This window comes from Amyelois transitella, chromosome 18 (genome assembly GCF_032362555.1).
Source record: "Amyelois transitella isolate CPQ chromosome 18, ilAmyTran1.1, whole genome shotgun sequence".
Taxonomy (NCBI): Eukaryota; Metazoa; Arthropoda; class Insecta; order Lepidoptera; family Pyralidae; genus Amyelois; species Amyelois transitella.
Window position 1 is genome coordinate 8044358 of NC_083521.1, and position 18806 is coordinate 8063163.

Here is an 18806-nt window from a genome sequence, read left to right on the forward strand (position 1 = left end):
GATATACCTAAAACAGCCTTCAATGTAGAGCACGGGCACTTTGAATTCCTTCGGATGCCGATGGGATTAAAAAATGCGCCATCAACCTTTCAAAGAGTGATGGACAATGTCCTTAGAGGCCTTCAAAATGAAATATGCCTGGTATACTTGGACGACATAATAGTCTTTAGTACTTCTCTCCAAGAGCACATCCTTAACCTTGAAAAGGTTTTTCAGAGACTCAGGGAATCTAACTTCAAAGTACAAATGGACAAGTCAGAGTTCCTCAAGCTTGAGACTGCCTATTTAGGTCACGTCATAACTCGTGACGGTATCAAGCCAAATCCCGATAAAATATCCGCAATAGTTAAATATCCAATCCCCAAAACCAGTAAGGAAATCAAACAATTTTTAGGCCTCCTCGGTTACTACCGAAAATTCATACCAGATTTTGCCCGTATAACCAAGCCAATGACCCACTGTCTTAAGAAAGGTCAGAGAATATCAATTGATAATCCGGCTTACGTTAAGTGTTTTGAGACATGTAAAAGCTTACTGACAAATGACCCCATACTTAAATACCCTGACTTTGAAAAAGAATTCATACTGACTACAGACGCAAGTAACTTCGCAATCGGAGCCATATTATCTCAAGGGCCCATAGGTTCCGACAAACCTATATCCTACGCGTCTCGTACTCTTAATACCAGTGAGACCAACTATAGCACAATAGAGAAAGAGTTATTAGCCATAGTTTGGGCCACCAAGTATTTCAGGCCATACTTGTTTGGTAGAAAATTTAAGGTGTTAACAGATCATAAACCACTCCAGTGGCTAATGAGTCTGCGCGAACCCAATTCTCGGCTTACAAGATGGAAACTGAAATTAAGCGAGTACGATTTCAGTGTCATATACAAAAAAGGCAAAAGCAATACGAACGCCGACGCACTGTCTAGGGTAGAAATTCACAATGAAGAATTAGACCAATTGTTAGACGACCTACAGTCCATAATAGGTAATCCATCAGAAAAACCACAGACATTACAGGGTTCCACAACAGCCACGGTACATACCAGTGAGGAGAACCCGATATTAGAAGTCCCCATTACCGATGAACCCCTTAATAAATTTCACCGACAGCTCGTCATAACTATCGTAGGTGACGTAAAAAAGCGACCTGTCGTAACTAAACCATTTGATACACATACCCGAGTTTCAGTACAGATTTCGGAATCAAATTTAGAACAAGAAGTTATTAATACAGTCAAAGAATATGTAAATCCTAAAGTTAAGACTGGTATGTTGTTAAACCCCCCACTTGCGATGTATTCAATCATACCTATCATTCAAAATAATTTCAAAAATTCAGCTATGAACCTTGTACTTTGTAAAAGTGAAATAGAGAATGTCAAACAGTACTTGAGGCAACAAGAAATAATCAGCAACTATCACAATGGCAAAACTAACCATCGTGGTATAAATGAATGTTTCTTGTCCCTTTCTCATCGCTACTTTTGGCCCAAGATGAAAGAACACATCGCAAAATTTATAGGAGAATGTACCATATGCGGGCAGGCTAAATATGACAGAAACCCCGTTAAGCCACAATTTAATCTTGTCCCACCTGTGTCTAAGCCCTTCGAAGTAGTCCATATGGATCTTTTCACTGCCCAAAACGAGAAATATCTAACTTTCATTGACGTTTTCTCGAAATATGCACAGGCATACATCCTTAGGGATGGTACAGCACTCAGCATCCTACAAGGGCTCCTAACATTCTGTACCCATCATGGACTTCCCTTAACAATAGTCACCGACCAGGGACCAGAGTTTAATAACCAAATGTTTTCAGAGTTCGTAAGATTACATAAAATAACACACCACAAGACCTTGGCCCATACACCTAGTGATAATGGCAACATAGAACGATTCCATTCTACCCTTCTTGAACATCTCCGTATTCTTAGTATCCAACAAAAAACAGAGCCCATTGTTAATCTAATGCCTTATGCTCTCATAGCTTACAATAGTTCCGTACATAGTTTTACTAAGTGTAGACCATATGATCTAATAAATGGCCACTTTAACCCCCGAGATCCCATAGACATAGATGTTACTGGACACTTAATGCAACAGTACCTACAAACACACAAAGACCGAATGAAGACAGTGTACGAACTAATACATGACTCTACCACCGTTGAACGTGAGGCTATTATAGAGAACCGAAATAAAAATCGCGAGCCGGAAATAGAATACCAACCCCAACAACAAGTTTTTATAACCAACCCTTCAGCCAGTAGGCAAAAGATAGCCCCAAGATATACCCAAGATACTGTATTGGCGGATTTGCCGATCCATATCTATACTTCTAAAAAGCGCGGCCCAATTGCAAAAGTTAGACTGAAAAGAATTCCCAAGTCAGCAAAATTGTTGCAGGTTACTCCTAACTCTGACCGTGACACGAGCGCAAGAAGTTCAAGTTGACAGCCTGGAAGACGGACCTGGACTTTTGCCCTTCAAATTGGGACCTACTAGACTAGTAACACATGACCACTCCTTCCTACAATACATTGAGCTTAGTAGCATTGAGAAACATATTGAACTTGTTAAACACCAAATCGTAGAACTAAAAGTTAGATTACCTAATGATACTTATCAAATATTTGAACACCAGGTAGATTACTTAAGTAACAAATTAAATAAAACAACATACGAACTGGACAGTCTAGAACCCCATCGTTTACGAAGAGGTCTCGTAGATGGTCTAGGGTCTATGATAAAAAGTATAACAGGAAATTTAGATTATACAGACGCTATAAACTATAATAAGGCCATTGAATCTCTTGAAACCAATCAAAAGAAATTAGCTAGTAACTATAATACCCACGTTAGCTTAAATAAGGAGTGGATGGCTCATCATGCGAGTGTATTAGTTAGTCTAGTAGAAAATCAAAAGAAACTTAACCATACATTGAATATTCTTCTAGACGACGAGATCCATAAGAATAGCAATCTGATAAAATACGCTAAGTTAGCTCAGTTCTTATCGATCGTCACCAATAATATAGATGAACTCTCAAACGAATTACGCAGAATAGAAGATATATTGGCGTTCACTCGTACATCAAGTGTCCATCACTCGATGTTAAGAGTCGACATTTTAAGTAAGATTATTAGAAAACTTAAGGAATTATATAATAACGAACAATTATTAGATATAGATTTAAGAGACTATTATAATATCATACAGGCAGGTTCATATTATATGAATAGACAAATAGTTATAGTTTTCAAGTTTCCAATACTTTCAACAGAAACCTATGATCTTTATAAATTACCTATAGTACCCAACCAATATAACCAAATCCTAATACCCCCTCATCCTTTACTAGCAACCAACGGTAAAGAGTACATGTACATAGAGGCAGAATGCCCGAAGATACAATCTCGATACCTATGTCAACCAACAACTTACCAGCAAATTAGATCGGATTCTGACTGTATCCAGACACTCATCTTCAGACAGGCCATCGACGACTCCTGCCAACAGATCACCGTCAATCTTACAAGAGAGACGCTAGAAAAGTTGGATGACAGACATTACATCCTAACTCTTCCACGGCCAACCAAAGTACGATTTACATGTGAGCGAGATGAATACCGAATTCTGCATCGTAGCCATCTCATTACTATTCCACGTCGGTGTTCAGTTCAAACAGATAACTTCACCATCTACAACTCTCAAGATCGCGTCGAAGGACAACCCGTCAAGATATTCAACATCCCCGATAACCCGGACCTACACATCTCATCGCAGCCAGCGATAACTCTTAATTCTATCGACCTGAAGATGCTTCGGAACATTCAAGATAGAGTTTTATCCCAGAAACCCATGGAAATGGACGAAGTGAATACAGCATCCCTATACCACACTACAGTACCATTATATGTATTGCTGAGCATCACTGCAGTCGCAGCTACGGTTATATTAAGCCGCAAATATATGAACCGAAGACAGAATCCTGGAACCACAGACGATATCCCGAAGACTGAAGAAACTTCCAGATCCACAACTATATACAGCATCCCAAGCCCTGCAAACAGAATATCGAACGCAACATTTTCGTTAAAGAACCTAAAATAGTTGCGTTTCTAAGGGTGGAGGTGTTACGGGATTGTCCTATAGGAAGACCGCTGACCTGTCACATCATTGCACACGGCACCGATGCAATGAATTGCGCAAGTGAAGTAAAGTGCCGACGCAGCAGCACGTGCAAGCCTCGACGCCCGCCCGGAGACCGGACGCCTCGGCCACTTGGGCTTCACACTTCGACCCATGCACTTACTTGTAATTAGTCGTAATTATAACTTGTAATTTCATTCTTTTAATAAATTAGTATTTTAAATTTTGGTTTTTTTTGAGACCTCCGACTCGCTGGACCATAATTCGATGATCTTCCAATTGGCCATATTTGGGAGTGAGTCATAAGGCCGTATGCAAAGCTGTGATGTAATGCAGCCTACGATTCTGTGACTAAGTTGTTGTTTATATCTCGTGGATACAATGCCTTTACTTGCTATAACTGGGGCAAATTACAACGCACAGACATACATAGAATCACGTCTTTATCCCTTACCAGGTAGACAGAGCCAAAAACCTTGAAAAAACCGAAAGGCCAAGTTGAGCTGTAATTGACATTCAAATAGTTTTATCGCTAGCCCAACACCTTAAAAAGTATCCCAAGTTGCTAAGCCTTTCCCTTGATTGATTTTACGATCTGTGCGGAATGGGAAGCAGCTGGTACCACTGTTTTTCTTCGCTGTCAGACCAGCATGAAAACTTGCACTGGATGAGTGTTTTCTTCCATAAATGACCTAAATTAATACGTATCTCTAAGATAACAACTTAGTACGTAATGGTCGACTGGTAGATAATGCTTCCAGTATTAAGTTCGCCTATTATGCTGTACAATAAAGTTAAAAAATTTAAATATATACTTACAGGTGCTACACTATCTTTATCTTCCTGTTGTTAATCCAGGTTATAACTTCATACCTCTGGACAGCAACATGACGTCAGTAAATTTATCAAACCACATCTTAAATTACTTAACAAATTTTGCTAAAAGATACACAATTTTTTAGATGAATTGTATTGCTTAGAATAGATTTTTGGAAATTACCGCATCAATCCGATCAAAGCCTGTAACTTCATATCTTAAAAGTAATCATGATTGCAGTTCCTTATTTTCGTTTTCCTGATCATTTAGCTTTGCTCTGCCTGCCTATTTTCGTGCCGATCAACTGATTATTCATAGTTATGCTTCAATCGTTTCCTAATCAACTAAGACTAAATACAATGTGTTAAAAGAGGTCAAAGTTTCCTGTTCTTGTACTAAGTTTGTACTCTGAATTTTCTGACTGACTAAGAAAGGAATTTCGAATTTTGTTTCACAAACTTGTAATAGAGCTTTTCTGAAAGGAACAAGAGAAGGTCTTGAAAACAAAGCCCAGGCGAAGGCTTAAGAATGACAGAGCGTTTTTTATATTTTCCTAAAACTTCTCTTTTTTGTTATACATTTGGTTTATCTGATGTAGGTACATTAGCCAAACAGTAGCTTTTGCAGACAGGGAAAAAATATTGATAACAAAGTTACTAATAATTAAAAAAAAAATTGTTATGTGTATATATTGTTATCAGTTTTATTTCTTAAAATAAAACTCAAGAAATAAAATTGATAACAATTAACAAATGATGTATAGTATTTGCCTGAAAAATTACCTAAGATCGTTTGAAAACTCAGTAAATTAGCACTCCATTATTTAGGTTGATATCTGTTTGCTATTTTCTGATTACTGGTGGATAAATGCGTTGACCTATTGTAGCTTAAAAATTTTGTAAATTTAAAAAAAATAAATCTTTAGCAATCTTAAGATCATAAGTTCACCTCCAGTCTACCTCGAGGTCGATGACTGTGCCACCTGAGTCACCGTCGCCGCGTTACGTGACATGCGCACGCGCCTTGTACGGGCAATGTCGCTGACTTTACTTGACCACTTGCGTAAAGCTCAGTTTGTACGTATATAATGCTCGTATAAATAAATAACATCATTTTAATATGTGTTCTAAAGAAGTTGATAATATAATGTAACTAGACTAGATTAAGCCCGCGGCTGCGGCCGCGTAAAATAAATAAACCACCTTAATTTTTATTAACAAAGGTTATCCCTTAGTCCCTATCACACCACATAAACCACATGACAAATTTCAAATCCCTAGACTCAGTTTGGCATTGTCTGTCAGTCACTCACACGGTAGCGAGGAATATTATATATATATATATACATATATATATAGAAAGACAAGCGCGCGTAGCTCATCTTGAAAATCCTCAAAGTGCACCCCTTTCGCATCTTGATCTTTATCGGTTAAGTAAGAATATACACACAAAGATAAAAAATGGAACAGATAGGTTCCACTAAGACCCTTTTTCCAACATTTCAAACAAAATTCGTTCACAACTTTCCGAGATTAGCGTATAGGAACATACATAGTGATTTTAGGTTTAAAAAAGTATTTTCGAATAGTTAGTTACCTACTACTTCTAAAAACTTAGGTCTTTCACGGAACCGAATGAACCAAGGCGACTTTAGTTTCTTCCTGCTCATTGTAATCCATCAGTCAGTATTGACAGTCATCAAACGGCCCACAGTCGGCCTTGGCAGTCGCATCGATTGTCGCCCACGTGTGGCGCGAATAAATTATTGTGTTATTATGATAGTTATTGGTACGTTATTGTATGCTATTCAATTTACATAGACTTTGCTGTTGTTATGCTTAGTGACGAATGTTTTATGTGCAAACATACATACATATAGTCACGTCTATATAGAATAGAATAGATTTATTTTCAAAATTGGATACAAGGTATCACTTATTAACGTCACATAACTTAAATCTAATTATAACTACTACCGCTTCCAAAGCGCATGTGTAGAAGAAACGGCGGAACAAACCAGACTTCAGCATTTTCACCGGACGTCAATTTACAAATATAGATCTCTCAAAACTAAATCGTGGACGAATGCACATTATCTACATTAAAAAACATGAATAAGCTCGTATATACTCGTAGACGCGAGGTTGACACGGCTGACAGTTTTGAAAAGACTGAGAGTTCACGTTCAGATGTATGGCATTACGATGTAATTGATATTCAAATAGTGACAGGTTGCTAGTCCATCACCTACAAAAGGAATCCCAAGTTTTTTAAGTCGTCTTTCACGACGATACTCCTCTGGTATTTTAATTTCTAATCTGCACCACATCACGCCCTCTGGCGCGTCTATTACCATAGTCGTGTCATTATCGAGTTGCCAAACGAGTATATAATTGGTCACAATTAGTATGCGACACACTTGCATTCGTAGAAGTTGCATGGATGCAATTGTCAGGCGTCTTGGGCAACCGAATGGATGGTAATGCATACTGGAACTAATCTACATGTGTAATTATTGCATTAATAGGCATGTTGACTATTTTCTTTCATCTTTCTGATAAGAATCAAATTTTAACCAGATGTGATTAGAACTTTCCATTCCAATGCCATCCAGTTTCATTGAAATGACGGAAATGCTGAATAAAACAATAAATTGACAGTAAGCTAGCGATAGAAGTCTTGAAGGCGTGGGCGCAGACCATATTAGGTCCCTGAACATGAGTTTGTAACTAGCGACCGCTAAAGCGAAACTGCTTTACGTGAACTTCTTGTCTGAACAGTTTATTTTGAAATAATGAGTACTTATGGATTTTTATTCATCACTGCTAAGCAAAATAAGTCTCTGTTTTCTATCCATCTGAAAAAGAATACATATAAGGAGATAGATCAATTTTCCTTACAGCAAAACATCTAAACCATATTTTCAAATTACTGTGGGTTTAGGTAAATCTTAATATATGTTCATACTTCAAGTATTTATCCCTCACGAGTTACACTAAGCTTAAGTTTCGATGGTTGGTATACGCTGATAGTAATCACGTCGACGGCGTCCAATTCGGTAATCCCCTCTTGAGCAAACTCGCTCACACAAGCCAGACATTATAAATGTCTCTTTTCATTAATAAACTAATATCGTGGTTTCATTTCAGGCCCGCTTCCAACAGAAGCAGCTCCAAGAGAGGGAGATGAAAATAGCGACTCTGTACGAGGCGCAGCAGGCCAGGGCGTTGGAGCGCGTGAGACATTCACCCAGCAACGGTGTCAGCTCATCCCCGCCACAGCAGGCGCCGGCGTCGCATCACCCCGGGAAGGTGTGGTGTCTCACAACTAAAGTAACTTAACACCATCAGAGATGCGGTACTTTTGGAAACTTAGTTTATTTATTTATTATAACAAGGGTTACAAGATTTAGAAGCTGAATTGGATTTTCTTTTTAGGCGTTGGCTAAACAGTCGGTTCTGTTTCTTTGTCTGAATCTCAATTCCATCGTGATTATTTATTTATTTATTTATGTACACATAATTATATACAGGAGCATTTATTACAGTAATTCAAGTACAAAGGACTCTTCCAGTAGACCCATGAGAGGAAAGATGAATTTTGGAGCGGTATGGCGTGTGCATAAATAACGTGATCTTTGATTCTTGTGACTATTAGCTCTGCAAAGTAAGGTAAAAAGTAATATATGGGCTTTCCTAACGGCAACGTAGATGATCTTTCTCTTGGTCTTCTTCCTCATTCTCTTACAAGGAAAATATGTTTTAGGACCGGGAACAGAAGATAGCAAACTTATACGAGACGCAACAGAACCGAGCGCTGGACCGCATCAGGCATTCGCCCAGCAACGGTCTACCAGCACAGGAGCCCATAGTGTCCCATCATCCGGGAAAGGTAAGGGAGAAAGTTTACTATTTTTAAGACTTCATCATCCATAAATATTCTACTTGGCAAAAGGTCAGACCGGAACAGATCAGAGTACCCCAAAACTGAAAAGCCTGCATGAAGAGCGTTATGAATGTGGATGAAGCGGAGGAAGTACGCAGGTATCGTGGCAAGTGGGAAGAAGTAGTATCAAGAAAATAGCGTAATTTTATAATATTCCATCATAATGTCATCTAGCTAAACTTGGCCTTCTAATCTTGTGACTATCACAGCTCTGTCTACCCCGTAAAGAATAAAGACGTGATTTAAGTATGTACAATCCAATTATCTGGCCCCAGGTCCGGCAGATGTTTGAAGAGCGTCGTTCCAAAGGCATCGACAAGAGCTACCCGCTGCAGCCGATACACAATACGGACAGGCCGACGAGGAAACCTGTACCCAACGGATTCTCGAAGGTTTCCACCGCCAGCACCAGGGTCACAGAGCGGAAGGCTGTCAGGAGCAGCGTCACCAGCTCGCATGTTGTTAAGAAGCAACATGTAAGTAATGAAATCATGAATAGTTACCTAATTGTGTGAATAAATATTTAGGTATTTTGTGAAATAGATGGATTAAGCTGTTGTCCTCTTACAAACAAATCACGTTTATATCCGTTGCAGGTTAAACAGAGCCACTAGTCTTGAAAAGACTGATAGGCAACATTCAGCTGTTTGGCATCGAGATTCAAATAGTGACAGGTTGCTAGCGCGTCGTCTAAAAGAAGAATCTCAAGTTTATACGCCTTTCCCTTAGCCGCTATTAACGACATCCTTGGGAACAAGATATTGGCTCTGTAAACCCGCAAGGAATATAGACGCGATTATATATCCTACTATCCTACTATTATTATAAAGGCGAAAGTTTGTATGGATGTATGGATGTTTGTTACTCTTTCACGCAAAAACTACTGAACCGATTACCATGAAATTTGGTATGTAGGTAGCTGAAGACCCAGAATAACACATAGGCTACTTTTTATCCCAGAGTTCCCGCGGGATTGATAGGGTTTCCATGCGGACGAAGTCGCGGGCGGCCTCTAGTGTATGTATAAACAGCAAATTAGCCCTTACAATTGGGAGAATTTTCCTATTATTTATTTTTCGCTTGCAGAAAACTGAAAATATAATGAATGGATCCGGCGATCTCAACCACAATCACGAACCGGATCTCAACTCTGTAAAGAAGTCGGTAAGTATTGTAAATGGACATTATATTATCTTTAGAGGAAGTCTCTGCCTACCCCTCCGGGAAAGAGGCGTGATTTTATGTATGTATGTATATGTAGCGGGGACTATGATTCGGCTCGACCGCCACCAAAGGGAAGATATTCCGCCAGGCTAGGTGTTACTTAGACGATGTTGTATTTATGCTCCAATCTTTGAAATCTTTGTTATCGCGATATAGATTCTTCGCTGCCATTGGCTGAGCGAGTCAATTTTTTCGCGATGATTTAGATGTGTGACATTATTGATGACGCTACAACTTCTTACCTATATGTATAGGTTAGGCACAAAAAGATAGCTAGAGTCTAGAGTCGGAGATCGAATCGGTAAACGTGTGGCGCAAACAAAAAGGCACAGGTTCAAATCCCAACTCGACCATGTACCTATGACTATTTTCAAAGTAAAAGTTATTGTCTATGTACATTAGTTTGAATCCTAACCGATGCCTTTACGGCGAGGGAAAACATCGTGAGCAATATTTGTCTTTTCGAGACTGTTGCCTCTGTCTACCCCGTAAGGGATATAAACGTGATTATACTTGTGGGTATCACGACATGCATAGGAAAGAGACGGAGTTATCCTATTCTACCTGTAGTGCCAGAAATCACACGGCACACATATCTCTCATCCTCTTTATTTCTGAGAAAAAGGCAGAGTTCTTCAGAGGGAAAAAACCACGAACAATTCACAAATTTCCTTATAAGACCTTAATAATAAATCCACCTACCAGATGCCTCACAGCAACGGCGAGCTGATCCACAGTATAGACGAGCTGGACAAGGACAACAATTACCTCTTGGAGAACGAGACATTCCCTGATGCTTTGGCCCCCACACCCACGCCGAGGTCGCCTGACCCTCAACCGCTTAGCAAACCTCAGAGAAGGTAATTTGGACACCATCATTTGTTGTTTTTGTGTCTTCTTCACAAACATTTCAGGATTGACCAATAGTGTCTTTACTGCTATAAGACAACTACCAATCATATAAAACGTAACAAAAATAAAGAGAGCCCATAAGAAACAACTATACTTAATTCTTCTTTTAAGCGATGTGCTACTAACTTGTACTTTTAATTAATTCCAAGCTAACGTGACCATAAAGTCTTGAGATTACTGCATGGCTCTGTCTTGGCCGTAGAAGAAATAAATGTGTGTATATGTGTGACGCCGAAATGAAACGCGAAAAATAAAGAATGATACCAAGAACGTCTAAAATGATATCGTTTGCAGAAGTCCGGCCCCAAAGACGAGTCCAGTGAAAACGAAGCCAGCTGTGACTGCGCCCCCCAAGAAAGCCGCCAGTGAAACTAACACAGTAAGTATTAACTTATCCTATAGTATTTTGGAGGGAAAACATCGTGAGGAAACCTGCACATTCAGGCATCTGGGTGTGCAACCATTTTATGATCCAATACGGGTTAGGTTCCCCTGCAAAGGTTGCGGAGGTCAGATAGGAGTAGCTTCGTATAAAAACCTGACACACCCAGTCCAAAATTCATGGTTACCCCGGGCTCCTCTCCAGAGTGAAGTCAGTTTGAGTTTGTCTATTTTTAGCAAACTACTGTTGCGTTTTTGATGTATAAGGGTGTGACGTAGTCAGGTAAATGAAACGAGTGAATGCTCGAATAATACTACTATATTTGAAGGAATAACACAATTATATAGGTGGTACAAAGATTAACATAATAGAAGATTAAATAGGTACTTAGTCTAACCTCACATCACCGCACTTATTGAAAAAAAAAATGAATTTATATAATATATTTTTTTTTACAGTCAAATTGATAAAATATAATCTATTTTTTACGTTTTATAATAAGGTTTTGTACGGTTTTTATGTACAATGTCTATTTTACCATACTTATTTATTATCTCTACGTTTGGTGGTATGTCCTTAATAACTTTATAAGGGCCTAAATATATATTATCTAATTTATTACTAGGTGTATTATTTTTTACTAAAATTAAATCATTTTCCTTATAGCTTACAGGATTAATATTTTTGTCATACACATACTTTCTATTTATCTTACTTCTTAACAAATTATTTCTAGCTTCTTTTTGAGAAAGTTGCAAACGGTATTTCAATTCATGTGGATAGCTCTCATAATTATAAAGAGGTTCTACATCATTTGTCAGATTACTAGGGAGAGAACATTTCTTACCAAACACCAACTCGTACGGGGTGAAATCTGTTTCAGTATGAACTCCTGTATTGTAAGAGAAACACCAAAAAAGGAATCCACTTACTCCACATCTCCGGGTGATTCTCTGTTTGAATACGTAGAAACGCATTCAAATGTTTGTGAGTGACTTCCAGAGCTCCTATGGACTCGTGATGGTGGGCTGTTGAGTTGAGTTGTTTAATATTTAATAATTTACATACCTCTTGAAAAATTTCTGATAAAAACTCCTTCCCTCTATCTGTAGCTATACATTTTGGCACACCATACCTGAGAATAAAATTATTAACAAACGATCTTGCTACTTCATCAGCTTTTTTGGAAATTAAGGGATAACCTTCTACATATTTTGTCAGTTCGCATTGACACGTTAGTATATAAGAATAATTATCATTATCTCTTTCCAAAGGACCAACAAGATCTAAGAATACTTTTTCAAATGCAGTATGCGCTGTACTAGTAATTTCCATTGGTTCTTTCTTTGGTATTGAATGTTTTTGACGTTGACAACTGTCGCAACGTTTTACAAATTCTCTAACATCTTTATCAATACCAGGCCAGAAATAATATTTCTTTATGTTGTTTGACATTCTTCTCATACCAGCATGGCCACTGCTAGGCAAGAGATGAAAATCATTTAAAATTATTTTTCTATCATGTTTATTCTCAATTCTTTTTACATTACTTAAAATACATATACGCGGTCCGGACCTATTCTTATCGTTTTTTATTTTATCTAATAATTTTTCTATAAAAATTTCATTATCTTTACTCTTTAATATGTATATTTCTTCTAACTTTAATAAATTACAAAAATTATCTAAATCTCTCACAAATTCGCCTCGCGTCATTTGTGATTGAGAATCTAGAAATTTCACATAAATTGTTCTTTTACTTTCAATATAGCATAATATTTTATTTTCTTTTGTGATAATTCCCTCTTTTTTAAATTGTTTTAGTCCCTTAATATCAATAAGTTTTAATTCTACTGATTCTTTCGGTCTTATATGGGTACTTACGACCTTTGGTTGATCAGGCCTCAAGTCTAAAGCATCCATATCTACCGATGAATCTAGTTTATTTAATTTTCTCGCGAAAGCTCTTGTCATAACATTAATAACACTTTCGTGCATTTCTTTTAAATCATTTAATGTGATTCTAGACAATGCATCTGCAGCTGCATTTTCAGAACCTTTAACATATTCTACTTCAAAATTATATTCCTCTAATATGATTCTAAATTTCATGAGCCTACTCGAAGGATCTCTCATATTGAACAAGTATACTAGTGGTTTATGGTCTGTCAGTATTTTAAATGGGCGTCCATATAAATATGGACGAAAATACTTCACAGCCCATACTATTGCTAGCAATTCTTTTTCTATCACTGGATAATTCTTTTCACCTTTATTTAAGCTCCTACTAGCATAAGCTATTGGTCGTCCATTTTTGTTTGATAAAATTGCTCCTATAGCATTATTTGAAGCATCAGTTTGTACTATAAATTTATTTTGTTCCGAAAAATCGGGATACTGTAACACAGGTGGGCTTATTAGTAGTTCTTTTAGTTTTTCAAAAGAGTTTTGACTTTCGGTATTCCATTCAAATGGTACGCCTTTTCTAGTTAATTTATTTAAAGGATATGCGATTTCTGCAAATTTTGGTATGAATTTTCTATAGTAATTCGTGAAAGCTACAAATCTTTTTACTTCGTCTGAATTTGTAGGAACTGGATAATTTTGTACTGCAGATATTTTTGCAGGATCCGGCATTATACCTTCATTAGAAATCACATGACCTAAATACAAAATTTCTTTTTTAAGAAAATCGCATTTTACTGGGTTCAATTTTAAATTGACCTGACGTAATCTTTCAAAAACATCTTGTAAATTTTTATTATGAATTGTTAAATTACGGCCAAAAACAATTAAGTCATCTAAATAAATTAGACATTTTTCATAATTTAGACCAGCCATTGCCAATGTAATCATTCTGGAAAATGAACTTGGGCTAGTTTTAAGTCCCATTGGCATACGTGTCATCTGATACTGTCCTGAATGGAAAGCTGTAAATTTTCTACTGTTTTCATCTAAATTAACATTATAGTATCCTTGATGCAAGTCTAAATGTGTGAAATAAATGCTACCTGACAACGAGTCCAGAATTTCAGTAATATCTGGTAGTGGGAATTTATCGTCTTCAATCTGATTATTCAATTTCCTATAATCTACGACAAGCCTCCATTTTTTGTCTCCTGTTGAATCTGATTTTTTAGGTACTAACAGTATTGGACTAGACCAATCGCTCTTGCTAGGTTCAATTATCCCTTCCTCTAACATTTTATCAATTTGGCGTTTAATTTCGTCCTTTTGAGAGTATGGCAAACGATATTGTTTTGAAAAGATTGGATTTGTATTAGGTTTGACAGAAATAGTATGTGTGTATACATCAGTAGTACTTAATTTATCACCAGGGAGGTAAAATATATCTGAATATTTAGCGCAAATGTTCTCAATAGTTTTTTGTTCCTCAATATTTAAATGTTGCAATTTCATTAATGAGAAAAGTTTTTTCACTCTATTTGAATCGGTCGTTGACTTTTCAAATTCACAAATATTATAGTTACTAACTTTATCAATTTTTGGATTTATTTCTGTGAGTTGAACATCATTTTCAGTAACATTAAGTATTCTAACAGGAATCAATCCATCTTTTGGTGAACATATGGAACTTGCTAAAAATATACCATGTTTTATTTCTTGAGATAATATGACACAATCTTCATTAATGTCCGTATGTATAAAATGTATTGACTCGCTTCTAGCTGGGATCTCAAAAATAACATTACATGTATTTATTAAAGGTAAAGTAATTTTCGAATTAATAAATAATGTCAAAGTATTTTTACTGAAGTCTAATTGAGCTTTGCATCTATTTAAAAAATCACGGCCTAAAATTCCACTTCCTTTAATTGGTAAATTTTGAAAAACAAAAAACTTATGATTGAATGTTTCATTATTAAAAGTTAATGGTAAAAATAAGTATCCTATTGCTTGTACACTTCCACCTAAACCGTTGATTGTTACATTCTCCTTATGGATTGGAATGTTACATTCTATAGCATGTTTATACGTACATGCCGATATTGATGCTCCAGAATCTACTAAAAAATATTTTTTGTTATAATTATTACATGATGATGAAAGTAAAGAAATATAACAATTACTATCACTGGCTAAAATAAATTTTTCACTATTCCTCACGAAAAAACTGATTCAAAGAAAGTTCTGACTCTTCAAATTTTTCGAAATTATTATTATCATTATCATGCATTAAATGAATATTACGATTATTACGCATCCCTTGATTTCCTCTAGTTGAATTAAAAAATTTACCTCTCTGCTGTGGACCTCCGCTACTTCCTCGCGTGTACTGACCTCGTGACCCTTGTCCTCGAGAAGCTAGATGAGCTGCTTGCTGTCCTCGAGCTCTTCCTCTATGTACAGGATAGCGGCAACGTCCTCCACGCCAGCTTCTATAATAATTTGAACCATTGTTGAAATATTTATTATGGTATGGTTTCTTGTACATACCCATGATTTCTCCAGATGTTGAAGGAATTGATACTTCTTCATCTTGGGCTGCCTGTACAGCATCTTTAAGTGAACTATAATTCCTGGCAGAAATAATCGTACTAAGTCGACGATTACGCAAGCCGTCAGCAAATTGCTTAACAGCCATTTTTTCATTAATAGGTTTTAATATTTTATAGCATTGATCATTCCCGTCAGCTTGCGTTATCGTTAAATCAACAAATAGTTCCGTTATTTCTTTACCATAGTCAGCAATTGACAAGTCATTTTGTCTAATTTTTTGTAATTTATTTTGTATTGCCGTTGCAGCTTTCTTACACAATAATACATTTCTCATATCAATAATTAACTCATTAACTGATTCATATTTTGATTTTAATTTTAACTTAGCTTCAGGAGAAAGCCTACTTTTTAATACGAAATTAATTAAATTTTGTTTACATGTATCTTCTTTCAATAAAGTATTATAATATTCAATGTTATCAATCAACTGTTTTGTATTCGACTCCTCATTTGTCATAATAGGTAAAAGATTTAACGCCGTTTTTAAATCAAAAGAATTCATGTTGAACGATGACTTCGGCTTATCACTATTACACAACACTAAAATATTTTCATGTAACTCTAAAAATCGACTACAATAATTTTTGATTAATATAATATCATCCGAACTATAATATTTTCTCTTAAGTTTTTCTTCAAAACCTATCAGCCACGTCTCATATTTCTCATAGATTGCATTAATCTCATTTAATTTGTTTACTAACACTTTTTCCGTTCTTCGACTGGCTCCTAATTTAATTAAATATACTCTAATTTTCTTTAATTCCTCATACAATGATATAATAGTTTCCATTAGTCACTTACCACCATAACGTAGAGTAAAATATTCTTGTACCTGTGCACATAAAGAACATAACACATTAAAAAATAAATAAAAATAGACTTTAAAATATAATCGCGATTACAATTAACACTATCAAGTCCAAAGTTCAGTCACAGTGCATCATCCGTCCGTCCGTATATGGAAAGTCGCTGCATTCCTTACCGGTGACCTATATCTCGTACATAAAATTATTATTAGGATATTTGATTATATATTTAAGATACTTTTTTTTTTTTTTTAAGTAGATTATTGTATTTTATTATTTTCACTTTTTTTTTTTTTAATATTTATTTTTATATAATAAATTTTCACTTTTGAAATATATTTATGCACTTTTATTTTTATTTATTTTTTACACCATTTCTTTTGAATAGATTTTTTGGGGTGGGTTAAGGTCTTCCAACTGTCGCCGGAAAAGTGATCTTCTTATAGTCGCCCGATTTATCTCCTTAACAATCCATTTTCTATGGCATTTTCTATATAGTCGATATATGAAGAACAGCACGCCACACAGTATAATTAACAGGATAACACACAGGATAATATTTGTGGTGCTCATATGAAAACGAATTTGTTCTGTAGTTGCTTTATTATCGCCAGCCGCAGCATTCTGGATGACCAGGGTTTCTTCTTTAGACTGTGGGGAGCCCATTATTTTTGTGAAATTTTTTATTCACGTGTACACTAGCGTTTAGTCCGAAACAAAGATAGAACTGGTACTTTTCCATTGTCCTTATTAACGATTACACGAGTAACGTCTCAAATTCGCGGCGCGGTGGAAGATTCCATAGGCAGGGTCGCCATATAAGGGTGTGACGTAGTCAGGTAAATGAAACGAGTGAATGCTCGAATAATACTACTATATTTGAAGGAATAACACAATTATATAGGTGGTACAAAGATTAACATAATAGAAGATTAAATAGGTACTTAGTCTAACCTCACAGATGGAATTTGGTATGAATATCCGACTCCAAGCAAAAATACATTTTTTTCTAAAAAATTCCCACAGAACAAGAATAACCGGGAATTTTTGTTATAAGCTGCAGGCAAATGCTGGTATAAATAATTATATAAATTGTTGAAGTAAAAACTTCATCTTAGTCTGTAGTCAAAATAGGTCCAATATCTGAAGTTTAAAACCAAAAACAAAAAAAAATTTAATCGACTTGACAGTTCCTAATTCAAAATTTGTGAAAATAACAAACATCTTTCAAATAAAATGTCAGTCGGCAAAATTTTTTGTCACGTTGTTATTTTATAATTAATTTTGTTTGTTTTAAAATTGTCTAGTGCCGCGTTGTTTGTTTTATATTTTGTTTACCATGAACTTTGACGCAGGTGTCAGACAATAGGGCCCGCGGGGCCATGCAGAGGGGGCCTTCTAATCCTGTAAGTACATTCCACTTTTTAAACTAATTGTTATTTTACAATGCTGAAGTTATTTATCATAAAGCCAAACAGCTGAACGTGGCCTTATCAGTATTTTCAAGAATGTTGACTCTGTCTCCCCCGAAGGGATGTAGACGTGCTTTTATGTATCTATGTATTTATGTTGAATATTTTTTACTATGGCACATTTATAAAATAAGCTTCCGTAGAATGAAAATGATTTTTTCGCGGCAGTGTTAAGATTTCTTACCTGCCCCCGTAACAACAGTAAAACTATCGCTGTTTCGCTTATTATTATGACGTGAAAAAGGACAGCGATAGTTTTTCGCGCTATAAAAATCGGGCGGGTTGTGGTTTCAATGTTTTGAATTAACCATCACAAAATAACTATCAAAACCGCTGCCAATAGAAATTGCATCTCATAGTGGAATATGAATGAATATTTCTCCAAACCATATAATAAACTCCTACTACTTAACTCAGAAATACGTGTTAAATAGATGTACTTCAGTTTTTAATTCTATAAACTAAGTGTCTGTATAACTCTGTGGAAATAAACTTGTTCGTAATGCGAATTTCATAGGTATTTATTAGGTACAGTTTATTAAAATTATCTAACTTTTTA

General features: G+C 36.1%; 2 protein-coding genes across 2 annotated transcripts in view; one reads left to right on the top strand and one right to left on the bottom strand.

The window, feature by feature from the left end:
- Window positions 1-18806, top strand: part of LOC106137440 (zinc finger C2HC domain-containing protein 1C) — a 49313-nt gene that overhangs the window by 25325 nt on the left and 5182 nt on the right. The window contains exons 2-8 of the mRNA XM_060949152.1: window positions 8132-8293; window positions 8748-8873; window positions 9203-9403; window positions 10014-10091; window positions 10857-11011; window positions 11358-11442; window positions 18131-18181. Coding sequence (XP_060805135.1) covers window positions 8132-8293; window positions 8748-8873; window positions 9203-9403; window positions 10014-10091; window positions 10857-11011; window positions 11358-11442; window positions 18131-18181 — 858 coding nt within the window. The remainder of the gene's footprint in view (window positions 1-8131; window positions 8294-8747; window positions 8874-9202; window positions 9404-10013; window positions 10092-10856; window positions 11012-11357; window positions 11443-18130; window positions 18182-18806) is intronic.
- Window positions 13421-17003, bottom strand: LOC132902793 (uncharacterized). Its single transcript, XM_060949153.1, has one exon. The coding sequence runs from the start codon at window positions 16757-16759 to the stop codon at window positions 15563-15565; it is 1197 nt and encodes a 398-aa protein (XP_060805136.1). The 5' UTR covers window positions 16760-17003; the 3' UTR covers window positions 13421-15562.

What these genes read in the sequence shown, in the direction of transcription:
- LOC132902793 (XM_060949153.1), bottom strand. Translation starts at nt 16,759, where the DNA reads ATGGAAACTATTATATCATTGTATGAGGAATTAAAGAAAATTAGAGTA.